Source organism: Lonchura striata, chromosome 4, assembly GCF_050655825.1.
Source record: "Lonchura striata isolate lonStrDom1 chromosome 4, ASM5065582v1, whole genome shotgun sequence".
Classification (NCBI taxonomy): domain Eukaryota; kingdom Metazoa; phylum Chordata; class Aves; order Passeriformes; family Estrildidae; genus Lonchura; species Lonchura striata.
The window spans coordinates 22249662-22269756 of NC_140706.1; the positions used below are offsets into that span (position 1 = coordinate 22249662).

General features: G+C 40.2%; 1 protein-coding gene across 2 annotated transcripts in view; it reads left to right on the top strand.

Annotated features, from left to right (window-relative positions):
* The first annotated feature begins 304 nt into the window (after positions 1-304).
* The window catches only part of NWD2 (NACHT and WD repeat domain containing 2), a 51636-nt gene continuing 31845 nt past the window's right edge, over positions 305-20095 (top strand). The window contains exon 1 of one of the 2 annotated variants that reach the window (XM_021533148.3): positions 305-1307. In XM_021533148.3, coding sequence (XP_021388823.1) covers positions 1157-1307 — 151 coding nt within the window. In that variant the 5' untranslated portion in view covers positions 305-1156. Of the gene's footprint in view, positions 1308-11026; positions 11889-20095 lie in introns of those variants that run through there. The other variant, XM_085578569.1, reaches the window with a different exon arrangement.

A 20095-nucleotide genomic window follows, 5' to 3' on the forward strand; every position in this document is an offset into this window, starting at 1 on the left:
CGCGTTAAAGACTTTTGTCTCCAGCCTTTCAAACACGGACAAACACCTGCAGAGTGTTTGACAAATCCTCCCCCCTAGAAGGGATTCCCACGGCCCACAGACCCATCGGGCTGTCCGCAGCCCCGTGCCCACCCCTCCTTGGCCCCCCAGCCCCTCCTCTCCGCCGTGCTGCCATGTCCCTGCCTGCCCGCCCCTCCCAGGGAGGTTTCTAAACTCCGCGGCTCGCCCAGAGCCCGCCGGGGCTGGGGCCGCCGCTCCGCTCCGCGCCGCCCCGCGCCGCCGCCCTCCAGCGGGGACCGGCCCGCCGCCCCCGCCCGCCCCCGCGCTCGGCGGAGCCGCGGCCCGACCCCGCCGCCCTCCTGAATATTTCATCGGCGCTGCCCAACGGGATGCCCCGCCACTGACTGCTGCAAAGGGACCGCATCCCGCCGGCGGCGCGTCTCGTTGCTTCCTGTCTCTTTCATTCTTCAAACCGCAGCTTTTCATTTATTCCGATAAATAAATAACTGATTAAAAACAAAGGAAAGAAAAAAGCAGCAAGAGCATCTCTCTTTTGTATCTGAGCAGGCAGGACTCCTGTGCAGATTACGGAACACAACACAAGAAAGGCTCTGAACTCTTCCGAGTCCAAAGGATGAGCCGGCAGCAGTTTTCCTATAAAAATCCGATCCCGGGGCTGTGACACACTCGGAGGAGCGAAGGCGCCGTCAGCCTCACCGGAGGCGTCTCCGCTTTGGAAACCGCAAACCCTCGCTGGCGGAGGGGGAAGCAGAGCGACTCGCCGGCCAGACCGCGCTCCCGGCGCGCAGCCTCCCGCCGCTCTCCGGCCGGCCGGGCGGCGCTGGGGGCCCGGCTGCCGCCGTCGCGCCGCAGCCCCCGCCGCGCCCGGCACCGCTCCGCCGCAAACTTTTCTGCCCGCGCCCTCCTCGCCGCCGGCCGCCGCAAGGGAGCGGCGGGGGCGGTCGGCGCATCGTCTCCTCGCTCCCCTCGCGCTCCGGCGCCGGCCGCAGCCCCAGCCGCACCGCCGCCGCGGAGGCAGGCGGCGGCCCCGGGCAGCCCGAGCGTCCGTATGGCCGCTGCCCTTCAGCCGGCGAGAGCTGCCGGCGCCGCCGCGGCGCTCCGGGGGCTGCTCTGAGCCGGCGGCTCGCCCTGCGGGATGTGGCCGGCCGGGGCGGGCGGCAGGGTGCCCTGCCCGCGGGATGCGGCGCTGCGGCGGGCGGCGTTCTCCGGCAACCTCTCTGCGCTGCCGTCCCACCTGGTGCCGAGCGGCAGGAGCGTCCGCGTCTTCATCAGCGCCAACCCCGAAGGTAACCGCGGCCGCCGCGCCCGCCCCGCAGCTCCCCCTGCCGCCCGCAGCGCCCGCGCCGCGCCCCGGCCCCGCTCCGCCGCTCCCGGGCAGCCCCGCTCCAGCGGCCGGACCGGCGCCTGCCCCTCTCCGCCGTGGGGCGCGGGGCGAGGCGGCAGCGGGGCTGTGGGGCGGGCTTTTGCCGGGTGTGGGTGTACGAGCTCGGAGGCACCGGGGTATGTCTCTCCTTAAGTTTGATGTTTGTAAATGACACCCCTGGAAGGCACCGGGGCGCGGGGTATCCTCCCCTTTTTGCGCTGTCGGAGCTGCAGGGCACACGGGGATCTGGAGACGCGGAATCGGGCTGCGGGCTGCCTTCTAGCGAAGGGCAGGCTTTTCAGGGGGGTGTTTTGAAGAGCTCTCCTGGGGGGACCGGTTAATAAGAGTTTCCGGTAGATTCATAGCACAATGAAAGCAGGTCTTAGCCGGCTGAGGCTACAGATAAGGTGATCCTTTGATCCCGGCTGTACGCTGCTTCCAAGGAAGCATGCCTTGAAATCTGCAGTTTTAGCTTAATAAAGTCGGGGTCGTATACCCGGTATCTGAATTAATTAGGCATCCTGCTGTTTAAAGCCTATTTTTAAAATTACCCTTTGATTCCAGGAATTTGCATACATTCAGGAGGTGTCATTCCCACTTGTAAGATAGGAGTTGCTGAAGCATATTCCCACTTGAAGCACAGAAATAATAAATTAAGTGTTCACACTTATGACGTTACTTGTCTGTAAAAAAATGAGCCCACTGTATTCACAATTCTTTCACACCACCACCCACCACCTTCCCCCCAACACTTCTAATTCAACAATACTGTCACCTTTTATGCAAACATCAGAGATCTGAAAATCATGCCTGAAACAACAAAATAGTTAGAACTTTTAAGTGAAAATTATCTTGGCACAAATACTTACAGGAGTGTGAGAAACAGTGCTCACAAGCAAAAAAATATGGGAGTGGTGCTTGCTGCTTTGAAGAACTCCCACACCTCTAGCACTTCTTACTTGCTTTAAACACAAAGCAACTCTCTGGTCTCATATTCAACATCCCTGTTTGTTTAAAAAGATGACCTTCTTTAAGGAGGGCATGAAAATGTTTGCAGTTTTTTGCTGCAATCCAAGCAATGAGATATAAAAATAGTGATAATTTACAAAAAAAAAAAATCTATTTGGCTCTGAAAGAAAATTACTGAGGATTTTTAGAAAAACTGAAACTCTGAAAGAAAACTACTGTGAATAATTAGAAATGGATTTCTGCCGGCATTGCCTTAACTGGGAAGCTGCTGATGCCACTGCATTTGATGTGAATGACATTTAGGGTAGCTTGGTATGTTAGCTAGTTATTTGCTAAAATAGAAAACCCACTAAACGCATTCTGAAAGTTGAGATTTAAAGCCATATATAACCATTTCCAGGATTTTACCCTGGAATTGCAATTTGAAAATACCAGCTTTAAAAAATCCCAACACTGAATGAAAACAATTCAAACATTTTAGGATTGTTTACATTATCTTTCTTGATGGTCACAATGATTAACACTCCTCATGTCAAGTATTTTATCTGTGACATTGCTCCTGCTTTTAAAATAAAATTTAAATATTTCAGGGTGGCTACAGGTTTTGTTTATGAACATTTAAGGACTCTCAATGACAAGAAACAACCATTACTATTTATTGGTGGTAGCACTGTTGTTGATGTATGACTTTTGAAAAAGGAAACATAGATAAACAAGAAATTAGCCTATAATGGGGTTTAGACATCATCTAGTAAACTACTTTGAAATAGAACTGTTGTTGGTAAAACATTTGAAAAAGTTCACTGTGCAAAAATTCTAGATGAAAAGGTTGAAGTATTCCTACTCGGTAAACCTTTTAACACATTCAACTACAATTTATATTTGCAAGACTAAGGACTCCCTTGTTAATTTTCAGCATATCACTACAGTTTATACTCATTCTTCTTGATGCAGAGCATTCCTGAAAAGGGCAGTGAGCCCCCAGACTCACAGAGGTAGACTTGAACTATGGTGTCAGAGAAGCATATGAATTACTCCTGCTAGCAGTCACAAGAAATACCTAAAAGAAGTTTTCTTGAATTACATTTAGTAAGTGTGTAGGGGAGAACTCTGGTAATCAGTGTTTGGTCTGTTCTTTATAAACATACTTTTGTATGATTGAAATGAATTATGTTTTTATTATGCAAGTAGGAAAGTGGTTATTTGAAAAATTTCTTAACTAGAAGTCCCTAAAAAGAACAACTGGAGACAGTGAGCATGGGTAGTAGGAGTAAGATTGCTTCATTTTGCAGCTTTGTTTTCTAGAGGAAATCTTGTAGATAAATAAAACTGTATTCTCCCTAGTAGTTAGCAGCATTGTCTTGCTCAAGTTGTTGATATCAATTAATCCATCTTCATATCACTGAAAATGACCAGATCTTCAGAAACTAACATTGTTCTATTATTTGAATACAAATAAATCTGTTTTCACATTTCAGTAGATATAAGCAATCAGCAATATTTTGAGTATGCATTTAAATAGGCATTTTGGCTAAGAGAGGTTGAAGATCTTCATTGGTTTTGGTTTTATCAAGATATGTCCATTACTTCAAAGCAAATAAGAAAAGTAAGTCATTTTAGCCTGATTGTAATGAGTGCTTTACTGTTCCATTTAGCAATCTGTGCACTGTTAACAGCAAGTCAGTTAATGACGATTTCTCTGCCATTCAGTAGTGCTTGTGTAGGTGCCCGCCATTAACATACAGTTAATGTGAAAAACAACAGGTATAAACTCCCTTATCATGCCATTACATGAAACTGTGGTATCATCCCTGTATAGGTTCAGAACAGTCCAATGATTCTTGTCACTACTTCACACAGAAAATCATTTGTGTTGCAAAGTTGGCTGTTTCAAGAAGTTACATGGTGGTGTAAGCAAGTATTATGAGCTCTCATTGAAACTGGTTCCTAAAATGGAGTTAGGAAATCTTGAGAATGAAATCCAGTGAATTGAAACAAGCAGTCAAAACTCTGAACATTTTAAATCCTATTGGTTCTTCTGAAAGTGGAGAAATTCAGCCCTTTGCTAGTTTGACTTAAAGTCTTGTTATTTTTTCAATTAGTTAAGACATGGATAATTTTTTTACTCTGAGCTCTTGGAGTTTTAGTTGTGAAGATACCTTAGTAATCAGTAGAAACAAATGAATGCACTGACAAAAGGATATGCATAAAGCCAAATCCTACACACAGGTGGTTCTACTGCAGACAGGATGATAATACCTTTATATAGAACCTGAGTGTGTCCTGGCACCGGTGGTGTTAGCCAGCCTGATCTCAAAGTGTAAACAGGGTTGCACCTAGCACTTCACATGGTAAGGATGATCCCTTTCCCAGCCACTCTTTCAGCTACATACTGCACTCTCCTTTGAGCAGAACCCTTGCATACTTCCTAAGTTCCAGCACTGGATTGCTGGACAGTTAATAGTTTTTTAGCCATTTTTAGCCTGTTAATATGTTCTGCTGAACAAACAGCTTTGATGAGATCATGAACATACTTTAACAGCCCTGTTTAATTCCTCATGATTTCTGTCTCCAGTACCCATTTTTTAAAACTATTAAACCAACTACTAGTTTTGACATGATTAACAATCTTAAGTATGAAGTCCTATGCATACATGTAGAAATATAAAATTAAGTTCTTCTTCTATTAGAAGAAACCACTGATATTACCACCACTTGAATGATTCCATGTAGAAGCACAGTATAAAACCAACCTGTACAGCTGAAACTTCACCAGCTTCCCCATGAATTGCCAGAGTGAGTTTTCGTTGTCTTATGCTATTGAATGACTTTGAGTTTTCTTGATTTACTATTCAGTTTTTCATCTTAGTTCATGTCCATTGACATGCATCATCCAGAACATTATATTAATTTGAAAAACACTCAGTTGTAGTGAAGTATAAGTGTTCAATGCCAAATTTACTTATAGTCTCATGACATGTAAAGCAAAATTGCCACCAGCAGTTAGTCTTGTTAACTAGAGAAGAATTAAATAATGGCTGTAGAAACAGGTCTTACCAGTGTTTTCATTTGGACCTGTTGTTGTAGGCTACTTTGCAGGAATTACATGTGGTTTTATTTATGTTTATGTACATGTGAAAGAAAAAAACGTCATGTGAAGTTGTAGTTTAGAACATGAGGGTAGATAAAACAGATGAAGAATTATGCTTGCTTTATTTACAAAGTTATTACTATATGTGATAAGAGAAAGGCATAATTTGGCATTCTTAGCATGTTCAAGGCCTGTTATATTATTTTTACCGGAAATATTGTTTTCCTTAAGGAAAATCTAATTGAGGAAATGTTAAAGTGGAAAGATATTCAAAAGCCAGAATAATGCTTAGTTAATGATGGTCCGTTCTGACCGGTCCCAAAATAACATATGGTGTCCCTACTTGGATATGTTACATGAAGATCTTTTTATAAAGACTATTTTATATAATCGGAGTGGAATTTATTCCTTAGCTAAAGAAAACCACAGATGTTCAAGTGTATGAAATTGCAAAGGAGGTGTTGCGGAGATGTGGAGACAAATAACTCCAAGACTTTTTTTGTGCTAAGTGCTAGTTCTGGTTACCTAATTTTATACCTATTTATGGTTTTGTGTGACGCACATCACTGTAGTGTTTAAGAGTCAAAAACCAAGCTACCACTTGAGCGGGGGGAAAAAAAGGTGTTCAGTAGTTTTAAAGTATCTCAGAGTTTGGGGGAGAAAAATCATTAAAAGTACCCAGGTTTGGTGTAAATCTTGACTTGAAATATGTCTTATTTCAGGAGGTCCAGAGGTTAGAGATACCAGCAGTTTATTAAGTTGGAAAGCAACCTGAGATTTCCAGTACTTCTGCTCCTATAATTTTCTATTTTCTCTGTGCTGTGAAACAACTCTATTGTTGGGGTGGTTGAACAAAAAGCAAGATCTGACTTTCCCTGAGACTGTATCACCAAGTCTTATGTAGGCTTTAACTTTTTTTGCAAGGCAGAACCAGCCAGGATGTTTTTTTTGCCAAGTAGATCCTCAAACCTTTGTTGCTGTTATTCTGTCACGGAGATAAAATTGAAAAACTGTAATAATCTGACAATCTGTATGAAAAGAACTGCTCTTCATGTCCTCCTGTTCTTTATGTGGGTTGTCTACTTATGTAGCCTGTGAACTTGGCTAAGAAATTCCTTTAAATGTACCAAATATGCAAATGGAAGCACTGAGAACTTTTGTTTAATTTTCCACAAAATTTTCATTCATGTGCCCAAGAGGTAGGATGTGCATTTGGCAACAATACTATAATCAAGAGGTGTTGAGTGGTGGTATTTTAGTAAAAGAGCAAGCTATATAATTTATTGGGTTTGTGGCTTCTTCTTGCTATTTAGAAATAAGCAAAATTACCTGAAACTCAGTCATCTTCCTGGTAGCAACACCTGGAGTTATCGGCTTCAAATGGATTAGGTATTTACACTATCTACTTAAAGTTTTTGACCATGTGTCCATTATTTTTAATATTAAAAATATTAAGATTGTAATTCTATGTATCTATAGTTGTCTGTGCACACATATACATAAATTATGTAAAATACTCTAAACTGCATAGGATGGTATAAATGGATGTGTGACACTCGAGTCACACTGTCATAGACTATATTCAAACTTGTTGGTAATGCTCAGTTCTCTTGTGAGAACTGAGTATGTTCAAAGGGTATTACTCAAGGTTGTATTTCTAGCAACACTGAAGAGTTGCCTAGATTCTGTTGAATGCTGTTGTAAAAGCGAAGGCTTTACATAGAAGTATCACTGCTTTTCATAGCGTTGAAGAAGTAATATTAAAACAAAGCAGAACCTACCTACAATTTCTTTTTTTTTTCTTTCTAACTTGGCAAATATTACTTTATTTCTTCAGATGTATTTGCATGCTGGACTGTGCCTCGTTCTTAGGGACAGTGGCTTTCTTTCAGTGATGAAAGGGAGCTTCTGGACTCTTGACACAATTTCTAAGTACAGTGAGGGACAATTAAACAAGTGTGTAAATTTCATGTGATATTAATTTCTCAAAGAATGTATTAGATGATGAACAGCAGTGGTGTTGAGTTGGGTCTTTGTTGTGAATTGCTCCCTCAGCAAGGTATGAGACCTTTAAATGAGAGGCAGCACCAAGCAGGCAGTGTCCCAGAGCCTTCCCCAATCTAGAGGGGGAAGCTTCTTTTCTGCCTGCTGAAGGACAGTGGGATGACCTCTCAGCTGAGCAGCAGTCTGCTAGGCAGCAAGCTGGAGAGGATTTCCAGGGCTGTATTTCAAGGAGGCCACGTGTATTCTGTAGTGGGATTTGTGTAATCACATAAGAGCAGTGTATTACAAAAGGTACATAACTGCATAACTTGGCATCCTATCTCTAAGCTTATGCAGGAAAATAATTCCTCTTAAGAAACTTGCATACAATGTCTGTGTGGGCATGTGTCCACAGATTTGTGAACACGCAAGAGAAAATCCTACATTAGGCTTTAAGTTTTGTTAGGACAATTTTAAAACATATGTCACATAAAGAAAACTTCAAGGAGTTACTAAACTTCCAATTCAAGATATGGGACAGTGCCCAAGTGGTAATCTTTTCATCTAAAACAAATGAAATTTCTTTGAATTTAGTAGCTGAACAAGTATTTTGTGATGTGATGTGATATCATTTCAGGCTGCAGTAATACATTAGTAGTATCTACCTACATTAATTTAAGGTTTTAATATATTGAAGGTGGTAGATATAAATAGAATATCATAAATAGTCGTGTGCATGGATTACAAAGAAATCTGGCAGATTTTAATATAGGCAGCACTGTTCAAGAAAACTGCTTTAGCCCCTTCCTGGAATTTTAATTAAAGAAGGATAATAATAGATAGAATTAGAGAATACAATTTAGTAATTATTGTGTCAGTGCACCTCTAAAATAAAGCCTAACACTACTCGTTAATATAGGGCTTGTATCAGAGAGAAGGTTTTACTTACCAAATCTGTAGTCAAAAGGGGAGTAGGGCTAAATCACAGGTAGCTGAAAACAAGCAGTGTAGCAGAGTAAATAGTAAGAAGACTCAAATCAGTGCAATGTGCCATGTGCATGGTGCTGTTCTGGGTAAGGAGAACATGTGCCAAATGCAACTTTAGTTAAGCCACCTCACCACCACCATAATTAAATGGCTCCATCTCTGACCTGGTTTTGAGCTCCCTCTGTCACCACCTGTTATTGCTCTGTGTTGGAGATGGGACACTGGGCTGGGCAGACCTCAGGCCTGTGCAGCTACAGCCATTCTTGTGCAGAATATGCATCTAGAGAAAGAAAGTCACCTTTAGAGACTAGATTTATCAGAGTGTTCAAAATACACTTCCTGCCAGAAACTGGAAAGACTGGAAAATGTACTTCCACACTGAACTTAATCCAGAGTCATGCTGTTGTATGTATCAACAATTGGGACTGATCACAAAGCTAAACAGGTCAGATTTCAAACTGTTAGAGCCTGTCAAACACTCTTGTTCAGCCTGCTCCTAGCATTTCCTGGGGTGGCAGAGCTGCAGTCTTCAGTATAGTAACACTCCTCTGTAGTATGATTAAACCCTTGAAAATATTTATTAATAGAGCCCATTTTACCCTACTAGCAATTGAATACCTTCACAGTCTCATCTAGGCTTTATGAATCTCCAAACTGAAATAGGTGTTGAGATAGATAGTTATTATAGTGTATGCCTGATACATAGCAATGTTATTTGTGAAATTCTTATTTAGTCTTTAACTAGTAATGTTTTACAAAACATTAAGATGAAAGGAGAATTGATGACTTAAGAGCCTTATCTGGACAGCTTTAGTTTCAGAGTTTAAGTTAAGTTTAAAATATTAGATTAAGATTACTTTTAAATTATTGAGAACCAATGAGTAACCATGTAGGTTAAATACTTTTAGATGAGAGGTGTTATCCCTACTTGCAGAGTTAAGCGAATCAGCTGTTACATACAAGATAAACAAGAAACAAATGCAGTAAAATCAGGCTTAGTGAGTTAGACCAGAGGAACCCAATACTCCTCTCTGACCCCGGCAATTTCAGATGTATGATGAAAGAATAATTAATCACGACAGGGACAAAATTATGAAGGTGATTTCTTTGTGATTAATAACCTGTGAGACCCTTTGCTTCCATTAATTTGTTTAGTTGCTTTACTAATTAGTCAATAGTCTTAGTAGTTGTAACAACCTTTCCAAATCTTGAGATGGCATTTTACCCAGTAAAATGCCTAGTAAAATACCCAGCAAAATGCCTAGTTCTGCTAACTTTATTGGGAATTTTTTAATGAACAAGTTCGCATTCACCTAAAGAAGAGATCTCAAAAAACAAATGTGAGAGTATCTGTGGAGAAAGGGTACCTAGAAGCAGATCTCCCTAAGAGAGTAACTTTATCCAAAATCATCATTGCAATGATCCATTTTTTTATATAGAAAGAGAGGTTAGCTGTGAAGACTTAGATATCCAAATGTCCTTATTTCGATAAGAGTTATTAAAATGGAGCCAAAACAAGAAATAAATAAGGAAATGACAGCATTCAACAATCTAAGGAGCATAAGGTATGAAGTCTGATCCAAAGGAGTGTTATGTAGAACTCTAACGTAAGGGTTACTATCAAGAATTTTCCACACATAACTATGCCAACATGACACATCTAGAGGATCTTGCTTTACTGTCATGATTAAACATAAATCTTGTATGACTACTTTATAAGTGGGTTTTTTAATTCAGGAGTTAATATTTTTATTTTTCTATATCTAGTGCTGTGTAATAACTTCCTCAAATTCTGTAAGAGGAGATCAAAATAAAAATATTTTCTTCCTTGATAGTTCTCCTGGTGGCTAGATTCACAGCCTGTACTGTTCTGGCAAGACAAAGGAGTAAGTTCTGAAGAAAATGTATATTTTTCACTCTATAATATTTCTGATAGCTCATATATCAGTGAGCAGTAGGACTGTTTGCTAGAAAATACTTGGAAAATTATAGAATCACATTACTGTTTGATGCTGGTCTTGTTTTATGTACATATGTATTGTTTTACACTTAAAAGTGATGAAAAATTATTAAGTTATTGAAGCATTTCTGTGTGATCCCTAATTTGGTCCATTAAAACACTAGCAAAATTTGGATCATGATTTACTTTGAAATGCAAGTCATTCCTGACAAGGGATTATAAAGAAGTAAGCCATCTATGGTGAGCAAAGCTAGTGTCACTAGGTTGGATGACATGCCACCTAAAGCAGGTGTGTGGCTGTAACAGGGGTCCAAGGGACCTGGGACAGCTATTTCCTTAGTCATTTTTTGTTGTGCAAATCACTGACTACAGGGGCTGCAAGGGACCTCTTGAGGCTTTCAGATCTGTCCTCCTGTCTGAAGCAGGAGCAAACATACCTGTGCCATTCCTGGCAGATTACCTCACTCTTCATGAGCTGTCTCCAAACCAGTTAAGAAAATACACAGGAAAGCAAACTTTACAGCATGCTGCAGTGGTACGTCTCCAATAGCACTGCGATCAGGTTTACAAGTAACATACAAACACAAATAAGCTCATTAGTCAATAAAATTACCAAAAGTTTAAAAATTATTGAAAACTTCCCTGTTTAGCATAAGTTTCAGTAACTGGTGTATGTAATTATTCACAAATTTATCAAATAGAGTTTCTTCCTCCTCATCCTTTTACCATGCCGGGAACTCAATCTGGGCATCTGTACAAAAGATAGATAATATCAATCAATAAACTCCTGTAAGGATAACTCTATCATGGATGTATGTCCTGCAGTGGTCTGCTTGTTTCAGGTAAAGCTTTTTTGGAAATGAGGCATTTATGAAGTGTCTATAATGTTATGGCTCATGTTACAGCTTTTGCTTTGGTGGTTTATTTTTGAATGGGAGACTCATATGCAGGATTTTTGTTGTTTACATGGTAATTTGTTGGTCTGATTTGTTTAATGTTAGTTAATGTGTTAAGAATACTTCTCAAAAGAGAACAGAAGACATGTAGAAAACACAGTTCATCATTTATTCCTCCCTTTTTTAGGAAAACGGAGATTAAAATGCAAATAATCTCTTTACACTCTACCTGTTTTAATTAAAAATGTTCTATTTTACACTTTCTATTATCAGCCATGTATAATATTATATAATACTATTAAGCAATTCCACTGCTGGTATATTGTTCCAATGTTAATGCCACAGTCAGCTCCTCACAGTCATTATGTAAATTCAAAATAGTTTCAAACAAAATCTCCAGTTATAGATTCAGTTGCCTTTAACTGTGTGTAGGTGTGGCAGATAAAAGATTAATTTGTCTCTATTTGGTGGCCAAGGTAAAAATACCTTTGCAGGCACTGAGAAAGACTGATACTGCCTGGCAGTGCAAAAAATGGAAATAAAGTCCACCCTTTCAGCCAGATTCTACACTGCCACTGAGACCATAGCAGGACAGAAGGTCTTTATCCTCCTTTAAAGGTAATTATAACTCACTGGGTATTATAATCAGGAAAATAAGAGTAAAGATTTGGGAAGGATGGTTAAAGTAATTTGAAGGTGCTAATCTGGGAAACATTCTGTAGTTCAGTCACCAATTAATTAAATTGGTATGCCATTTGAAAGTCTTCTTTAAATATTCTTTTCTGTATCATACTTGTATAAGGTATTAGTGAGAAATTAAACTTACTTGTTTCAACTACATCTGCTTCTTGAAGTGACTAGAACATGTATAGGCCTTTTTTAATTTCTAACTCCTCAAGATTGTTAAACTGCAAATTTACTGTTACCTTTACATATAATCATCAAAATGTGGTTAGCAAGCAGAGGAAATTAATAAAACCTAGAGCAGGAAAGCAATAGCTAGGAAAATCAAGGCATCAGAAGAATGATTGGCTGATAAAAACAGGTACATTTTAGAATTTATTAAAAATGGCCTTTTTGACTGGATTATATAATCTTCACTAAAAATAATGCTTAGATGAATCATTAGAATTGGAAGGGTAAGGAGAACAAGGTCTCATAAATCACTCTTCCTTTACATGTCAATCACTGTTTGCCTCTCATATATTACATAATCCATATAAATGAGCCAGCTTTGTAAATTATTTGGCCATATGTAATGAGTTTCAGTGCAGGCCCATTTGGAATTCTCATTTTAAAAAATGTTGTATCATGGGGCCTGTTGGTGGGTGTTAATACCTAGGTTGAAATTGTCTGCCACTAAGTGAAGTAATCCTTTAAAATCAGCGGAGATCCTCTTCTTCAGGCAAGCTGCAGTTGAGTATCTGGCATCCCTCCCTCATGTAGTCCCGTTATCCTGGGCTTAATGCCCTCTTGCAGCTGCTCTCCTTTGCTGGGGTTGTCATTTCATTTATTCATCTTTGATAACAGTTTCTACAACAGCCATGAGCTATTCTGACTGCTCAGTGATGTTATTTAATCCTCCCCATTTAGCATCAAGAAAAAAAGTCTGTTGCAAAGAAAACTCCTACTGTATTGATGCAAACTTACTGCACTGATAGCAAGCAGCAACTCTTATTCTTATGTGGGTGCTTCTGCACACCCAAAAGTGTCAGGTTCGAGACTTTTTCATCTTCTGGCATAAAAGCCTTCACATCTTTCACTTGTAGCCCACACAGTAGGCAACATTTCTCAGTCGTGCTTTTCCAGTTGGCCCAACCAACCAGACCTCGCCAGTTTTGTAGTCACCCAAATTGTGGCTGTACCAAACTTAAGGAAGAATGCAAGCTGGATTGGAACTCCATGACTTGTGCACTTAAAGCAGAAAATTTAGATAAAGGAAGGGCAACCTTACTAAGGAGCCAGCAGTGCTTGCAGAGCTCTTCCATTGTTTTGCAGTACTGCCAGATGCAAAGTCACATAGGAGTGTTTATTGGAATTTCTTCAGAATGAGGTATATGTAATGGTCCTGTACCAGGCTGTACTGTGAATTAAGTATGTGCTTTTATGAGCCTGGGTTTCTTGTGGTTTTTTAGGGCTCTGCTTTGCTTGATGCTTTCTCAAAGCCTACAACAAACTACTTCATTCTCTTCTAGCACTTGAACCTGCAGTTAGGATGAAGAATGTCTGTGACATCCTTTTGCTTTATTGCTTGCCACAGCCTCACTACCCTAAGTGCCATAGTAACACACCGTGATGGTTTTCTTTTTGGTCTAGTGAGGTGAGAAGAAAAGTAGCAAAGCTATTGCAGTGCACATAACTTAATTGTTAAAAGAATTTTCCAGTGTTGTAAGCCTCTTTTCTGCTTTCTGGAAAATTCCATCATTTTTTGAAGTGTGAGTTGACACCTCTCAATGAGTCAATGGGATTTTTGCCCATAACTTTTGTACTGCACTAGTCCTTATTTCTGTTGTCTGTTAATTCATTTTTCTACAACTCATTCAGAACTCCTCCTTTAGATTTCACAAGAATATTTTCTTTCACATTAATTTTGATCACTGTAGCAAATTCTTGTCCTAACAGGCCTTGTTCTTTTCCAGGGCTTATTTTTCATAACCTTTGGTGTTCTGCAGAGATAATTTTCAGACTTAATTTTAATGTTTCTAAATGTGCTGTATTTTCAGTTTCTCCTGTCACATTATTTAATTGTACCACAATAATGGTTTGCAAATTGTCACGTTTTCAGGAGCTTTTCCTGACTCGCTTTATTAAATGAAAGAATTAGAGTTTTTTGAATTCTTCCACTCGTGCAGTTTGCAGAGTGCAAAAAGCTCTCCCCCTGTAGAGATTTTGCCCGCAGCCTGCGGTGGCGTTTGCGCGCAGAGCGTTCGCATCCCGTGTTTGCCACAAATCACGGTCAGGGGACACCAGGACACCTGTGCACCAAGCAGCAGTCCAGGGAGGACGTGCAGGCTTGGGGATTCCAGGCCAACCTGACTCTTCTTGTTTTATTTAAGAACATCTATGTATAAGGGTGCTGTGTTCCCAAGGGGTAATGTGAGGTTAGTTGATCAGGACACATTGTGAGATAAAATTCTGCTTCAGAGTTTTCATCCATATCATCACCCCTAAAATGATACAAGAGTATGTACTGTTTATTTACTGGTTGATTTATTTATGGATTGAGAGATTTCATGCAGACTCTCTGGAAGTTAGTAAGGTATCAAAAGATTCAGGCTTTCAGTACATGCCAAATGTAGAACTTCATTTAAAATCTGCTGAGATTAGCAGATTTTTTCCACTAACTTCACCATCTTTTGCATCCAATTACAAATTTGTTTCATGAAATCATGCTGCACACAAAATAGAACTGTCAGAAACCAACATTTTTTTCAAAATGGGAAGACAATAATGTGAATAATGAAATTTTGAATCTTGATATTTTGATATAGGAAGCACTTTTTCCCTTCTGTTATATCAGTTTAATACTGATGTTTCCCCTAAATTCTGTATTTTAACATGGGTCAGACCCCTCTGATTTTACTAGCCAACCTTTTTGTTTGTTTGGGTGTTATTGTTAAACCAATAGGTGGCACTGGTTAAGCATATTAGCAATCAAGATGCAGGGTATTTTATAAAATAACACTGTGAAATCTGGCCATTATAATTTAAAAAACATAATTTAAAAAAATACACGTTGCATATGTTCAGTTAATGTATATGTGGTTTTTATATTTGTCACCTTACTGAACTGACAACATGGAACATTTTAGAGAAAACTATGCCTCAGTTCAAATCAGGTATTGCTTGATTTAGGGCTAAAAAAAGAAGAGGTAATTGCTGCAACTAGAAGTTTTAGACTTATAATTACACCCTACATTTTGAATCCTGCCTAGTTAGGTCTTTTGTTTTGAAAGTGTGTTTGTACGAGTGTTCTGGTATAGATCACAAATTTGTAATCACGTCCTGTCATTTCTTCCTGCTTGAGAGACACATTTCAGAATTACTTACCATCTTAATGTTATTTTTCATTATTTCTTCTGACTTTCATGACAAGCAGACATTCCTTTGGGCTGAACTGCTTAGTCCAGTCTCGTATTTTTGTTTTTTAAAAACTGAGAAGGTTGAGTCATGCAGACTTTGTGCGCATCTCCTGAGAGAGCTCTGACCATCAGGTGGAGTGAGGACAGCTGTGTTACATCACAGTAATGTTGCCATGTTTTGCTAATCCGGATTTATTTGGATGGTTAGTTAGTTGTGGGGTTTAGTTGAATTAATGAATGGTCTTCAGTCTGTCCAGTTTCTTACTTGCCTTCCAGAGAGCCAGTGAAGACCTAAAGGTTGACATTGTTTGGGGGAGGGAGAATTGACTCAGACCAACCTGTTACCATTCCTGATCTACCTAATCTTGGGAAGCTTTGGATGCCTATTCTAATGCTCTCTACTCACAGAAACTCCAAGGGGAAAAAAAATGACAACAGTGTCTATAGAGCTCATTTTCTAGGAAGGCAAGGGTAGTAGGGAGCTCAAATATTTTTTCCCCTCTCTTACCTGCTACATGATTAAAACTCACTGCTTGCAAATGAGATAAAAAGCACTATAGAAATGAAAATTACTTATTATTATGGTGTTATTTTCAGAGACAGGTTTTCCATGCTATTTAGGGGCATGTTACGTCCTAGTATTTGAAGTTTGTAGTAGCACTTGTAATACACAATGCTGTTGTGCATTATCAGTGAAATGGGCAGTTTAAAAGGAATGATTCAGTTGAACACTCATATGAGTCAAGAACATACTAGCATTAAGAGGCTTGGCAGTCACTTCTTACTTGGCACAACTGCTAAGTAATTTTTAACCTTAGATAATTAAAGTGCAGAAATTCTCACTGCAGTTAACAGACAACGGCTATAAAATACCCACATTTTTTTTAATATTGCAATCAATTTTAAAAAATCCTTCTACCCTTCTATCTAACCTAAACATTTAGAAAACTTAGAGAAAGCAAATAGCTGGCTATCTTAGTGGATATGCATTCAGGACTAGATCAGAAGTTCACTGCTCATCCAGGGCTTCCACAGTTGCACAAGATACTCCAACATTATGTGGTAATAAATGTAATAGTGTGAATTGGGCAGGAGACTACGGCAGCAGAGCAGTGGGCTGAAAGACATGAGGTGAAAACCTCCAGCAAGTGTCTGTCCTGACCCACAGCAAAGCACAAGATCACCAAGAATGGAAGAGGTGATACAGAAATTGTTTCTTCCACGTACTGAAAGAAGTCACTCTTTCTTGGGTGACTGCCTGGAGATGACACCTGTAGACAGCTCTGTGACCCCATATGACATTCGTTTCTGTGGTGCCTTGAACAGCTGCATGAGCAGCTTTTTTCTTATTTTTTTTTCTTTTTTTCTGCCCAGGTTCTTCCAGGTTCGGCTGCCTTCCTCAACTTGTTATGTCAGTCAGCAGTTTTCCTGCTGGCTCTCTCAAGCTGGGTATTGCAGTGTTCCTCTGTCAGTCAGAGTGGCAGGGCAAGCACCCTCCCTGCTTAGGATTGTCCTTTGCTTGAGGACCTTAGCTTGCACCATGCATGGATACTCACAGGTTATTTTTCCATTAACAGATTGTCAACCTGAATGTGCTGCTCCTCTGACTGTGGTCAGTGGGGCTCAGTGTCCCCACATTGGCACCAACTTTTCAACACATGTGAGGAGAATGGGGCTGAGCAATCTCCTTGTTCTGCTGCATCAAGCCTTGACTGAGTAGACTCAATGTTTGACTGCAACCCACATACATGAAAGCAGCCATTCACATCACTGCTGAACTGAAACCAGTACAGCACCAGCAAGAAGATAAACTATTTGATCTTAGGACAGAATAACTGGTGCTTGGAAATGGGCAAGTTCCATCAGGCCCATGTTAACTCTTTCTCTTCACTTGCATATACATTTTGAAATTTTCTTCAACAGGGCTGTGTTCCATGACTTATTTTATCCCAGAGATGAATGTTTGGCAACTGTTTGTAAATACACATCATCAGTTTACTAACACAAGACTGAAAAATGTACTTGCTCTATTAAAATAAAGTAAGTGACTTTAATAGCAGAACAGCTTGTGTTTGAAGGTCAGACTTTGGCATGGGAATAGTTCACGCTGAGAAGCAGCACCTTGGCGTACTCTAATGAAAACTGGCAGTGATTTGACTGAGCTACAAGCCTGCAGAAATCACACTGCACACAAACAGTTGTTTTTATTGGACAGGAGAAAGGATATAGATGGATATGTGACTAACTCGGTTCAGTCCTCAGGATTACCCTGGGGAGCACAAGGAGAAGGAGGGTGTGCTGGCATTCTCCATCAGTTCAAAATGTAGGGGTAGGCAGGACAGTGTGGTTATGGAATGGCTTAGGAGGCAGCCACCTGCAAGAGGTGGCTCTTGTATGGCAGATGTGCACTCAGCAAATCCCTGTCTTGTGGGTTTGGGTTTGTTTAAATACTGGAGAGAAATTTAGGGTTGGGGGCTTTTAAGTTTTCTCTTATGTTTTTTCAGATGTAGTTTCATTTCCACAGTTTATTCTGAACTATTATTTGTATTTCTGAGTATCAGAATTAACATTAAGAGGTGTAGAAAGCTCATCTCACAAATACCGTCTCATTTTCGCTGCTAGAAGAATGTAATTTAGTTAATCTGTTCATCTGCAGAAGCAGCCTGGAAGGTGGAATTTGCCTGTGTGACGTTGTTAGGAACTGCCAGCTTCACAGATTTGTTCTCACTTTAAATCAAGTTTAGACTATATTTAATTAAACTAGCTTATCTGCCATCCATATTAATTACCAGAGTTTATCTTAACTATATACATTTCTGTTTCCTTAAAGTTTCAAAGCTGATTTCAAATACAGGAATTCTTAAAATTAATTAATAGAAGCACCAGACTCAAATTCCAATTAGATAAGCACAGTCCATTAGATATGGAGGTAGGAATAAAAATACAGAATGGGTATGCCAAGTGTCTTATCCAGACCACAGTTCTAGTTGAAGGAATGTTTTTTTCTATTTCATTTTTAAGATATTACAAAGTAGCACTACTCCTGCAGTGTGTTGTTTCATTTTCTGAACAAGACGCTGCACGTTAAGCTGCAGGGAACAGCCCCATGTTCTAAAACTAGAACCAGCGGGGTTCTGCAGTATAAATCCTATGGACATAAACAAAAAGTAGAATATGGTTTTATCTGTTGTAAACCTCAGGCAAAATATTTCCCATTTATCATTTAATTATGTTCATTCTTAAATTCTGCTTTTTCCAGTACTACTTCTTGTTGTTGTTCCTACAACTTTGCCTATTTTATACCCCTAGTAAGACCATTCTGTTTGTTGTCACATTTAATTAATGGCATACAATAAGTGTGGATTGTTGCTTCCTTAATAACCAAGCTGTAGTCATGATTGATTTTCATTTAAAAATGCAGGAACCATTTTGGTTTATCTCAGTAACAGAGTAATAAGTTGGTTTTCAACAGTGTTTATTCTACTTGGTCATGAAGATATGATGCACTGTGTTTTCATAAACTTGCATGCCAAAATTAACCTGTGTTAAGGCAAAAATTAGAATACGTATTCTTCTACCAAACTTTTATCACAAGGTACAGCTACATCATTGCTTTGGAGCCAAAATAATATTGCTGTGTTGGCATCGTGCAACCCTCTGACTAATTAGCCTTGTTAGCTGTGTACTACATTCTGCAAGGAAAGGATGACTTAGACACTAAAGTATGACAGAAAATTAATGACTGTGGATCCTAAGGAGGGAGCAACTCATCCATCCCTTTTACGTACTAACACAGGCAGTTCTAAGCTGAGAGTGCTGGTTTTGTCACTCCATTCCTAAATATTTATAGGATGTGTCTGTATTCAGCCAGATCTGCAAGTGAAGTGAATCTCTTGATCATCGCTATCTAATACACTTTGACTCACATCACAGGGGGGTCTTGGTGTGCATGGATTCGTTTTTGATAAAAAACAGGAAGATAATTCCAGGTTCTCACCAAATGCATTCCAAATGTTTGTGAGGGTTGAGCTCAATATAAAGTAAAATGCCTTGAAAAACATATGGCCTGGACATTGGGTCATTGGCAGCAGCTAGTCTATTCTACAGCTTTGCTTCAGTAGCCCAGATAGGAACCAAAGTCTTCTCTGGCAGTGTACAAGCAGCCTGGGTAACTCAGCCAAGCCTGCAAGTTCTCCTGAAGATTGCTGCAGGTTGCAAGGGGTACTTAGGTCAGGTCACGGGCTAACCTCTCTCATGGCATGGTTGTGCTCTCTGGCATGAAGAGCTTGGCTCCATCATCTTTGTAAATGCCTTAGAAGTAATTGTAGGTTGGATGGGCTCCCTCTTACACACGTCACTGGACTAAACATGCCCAAATCCCTCTATCCCTCTGTGTAGGCCACGTGCTTTTGGCTTCTGTCTCAGAAGTCTCTGCAGTTTCCTCCCTATCCTCCTGATTTGGCGTTCCCAGAGCTGGGCACAGCACTCCTGGTGCAGCCAGGGAGTGTCAGGGAGAGGAGTGTAATGACTGCCCCAGAGAAACTGAGGCTACAGTCATCCAAATGTAGCCCAGAGCAGGCTCTCTTGTTACCAGTGCTCAGATTGGATATATAAGAGCTCTACAGTTTAGATTTAGGATCTCACCTTGTGTGGCATGTGGACAGTCAAATGGAAAGCTTGTGATGTATCAAGCACTTTAATGCTTCTTGGACCATTGTCAGAACACATAAGCATAGTATATTT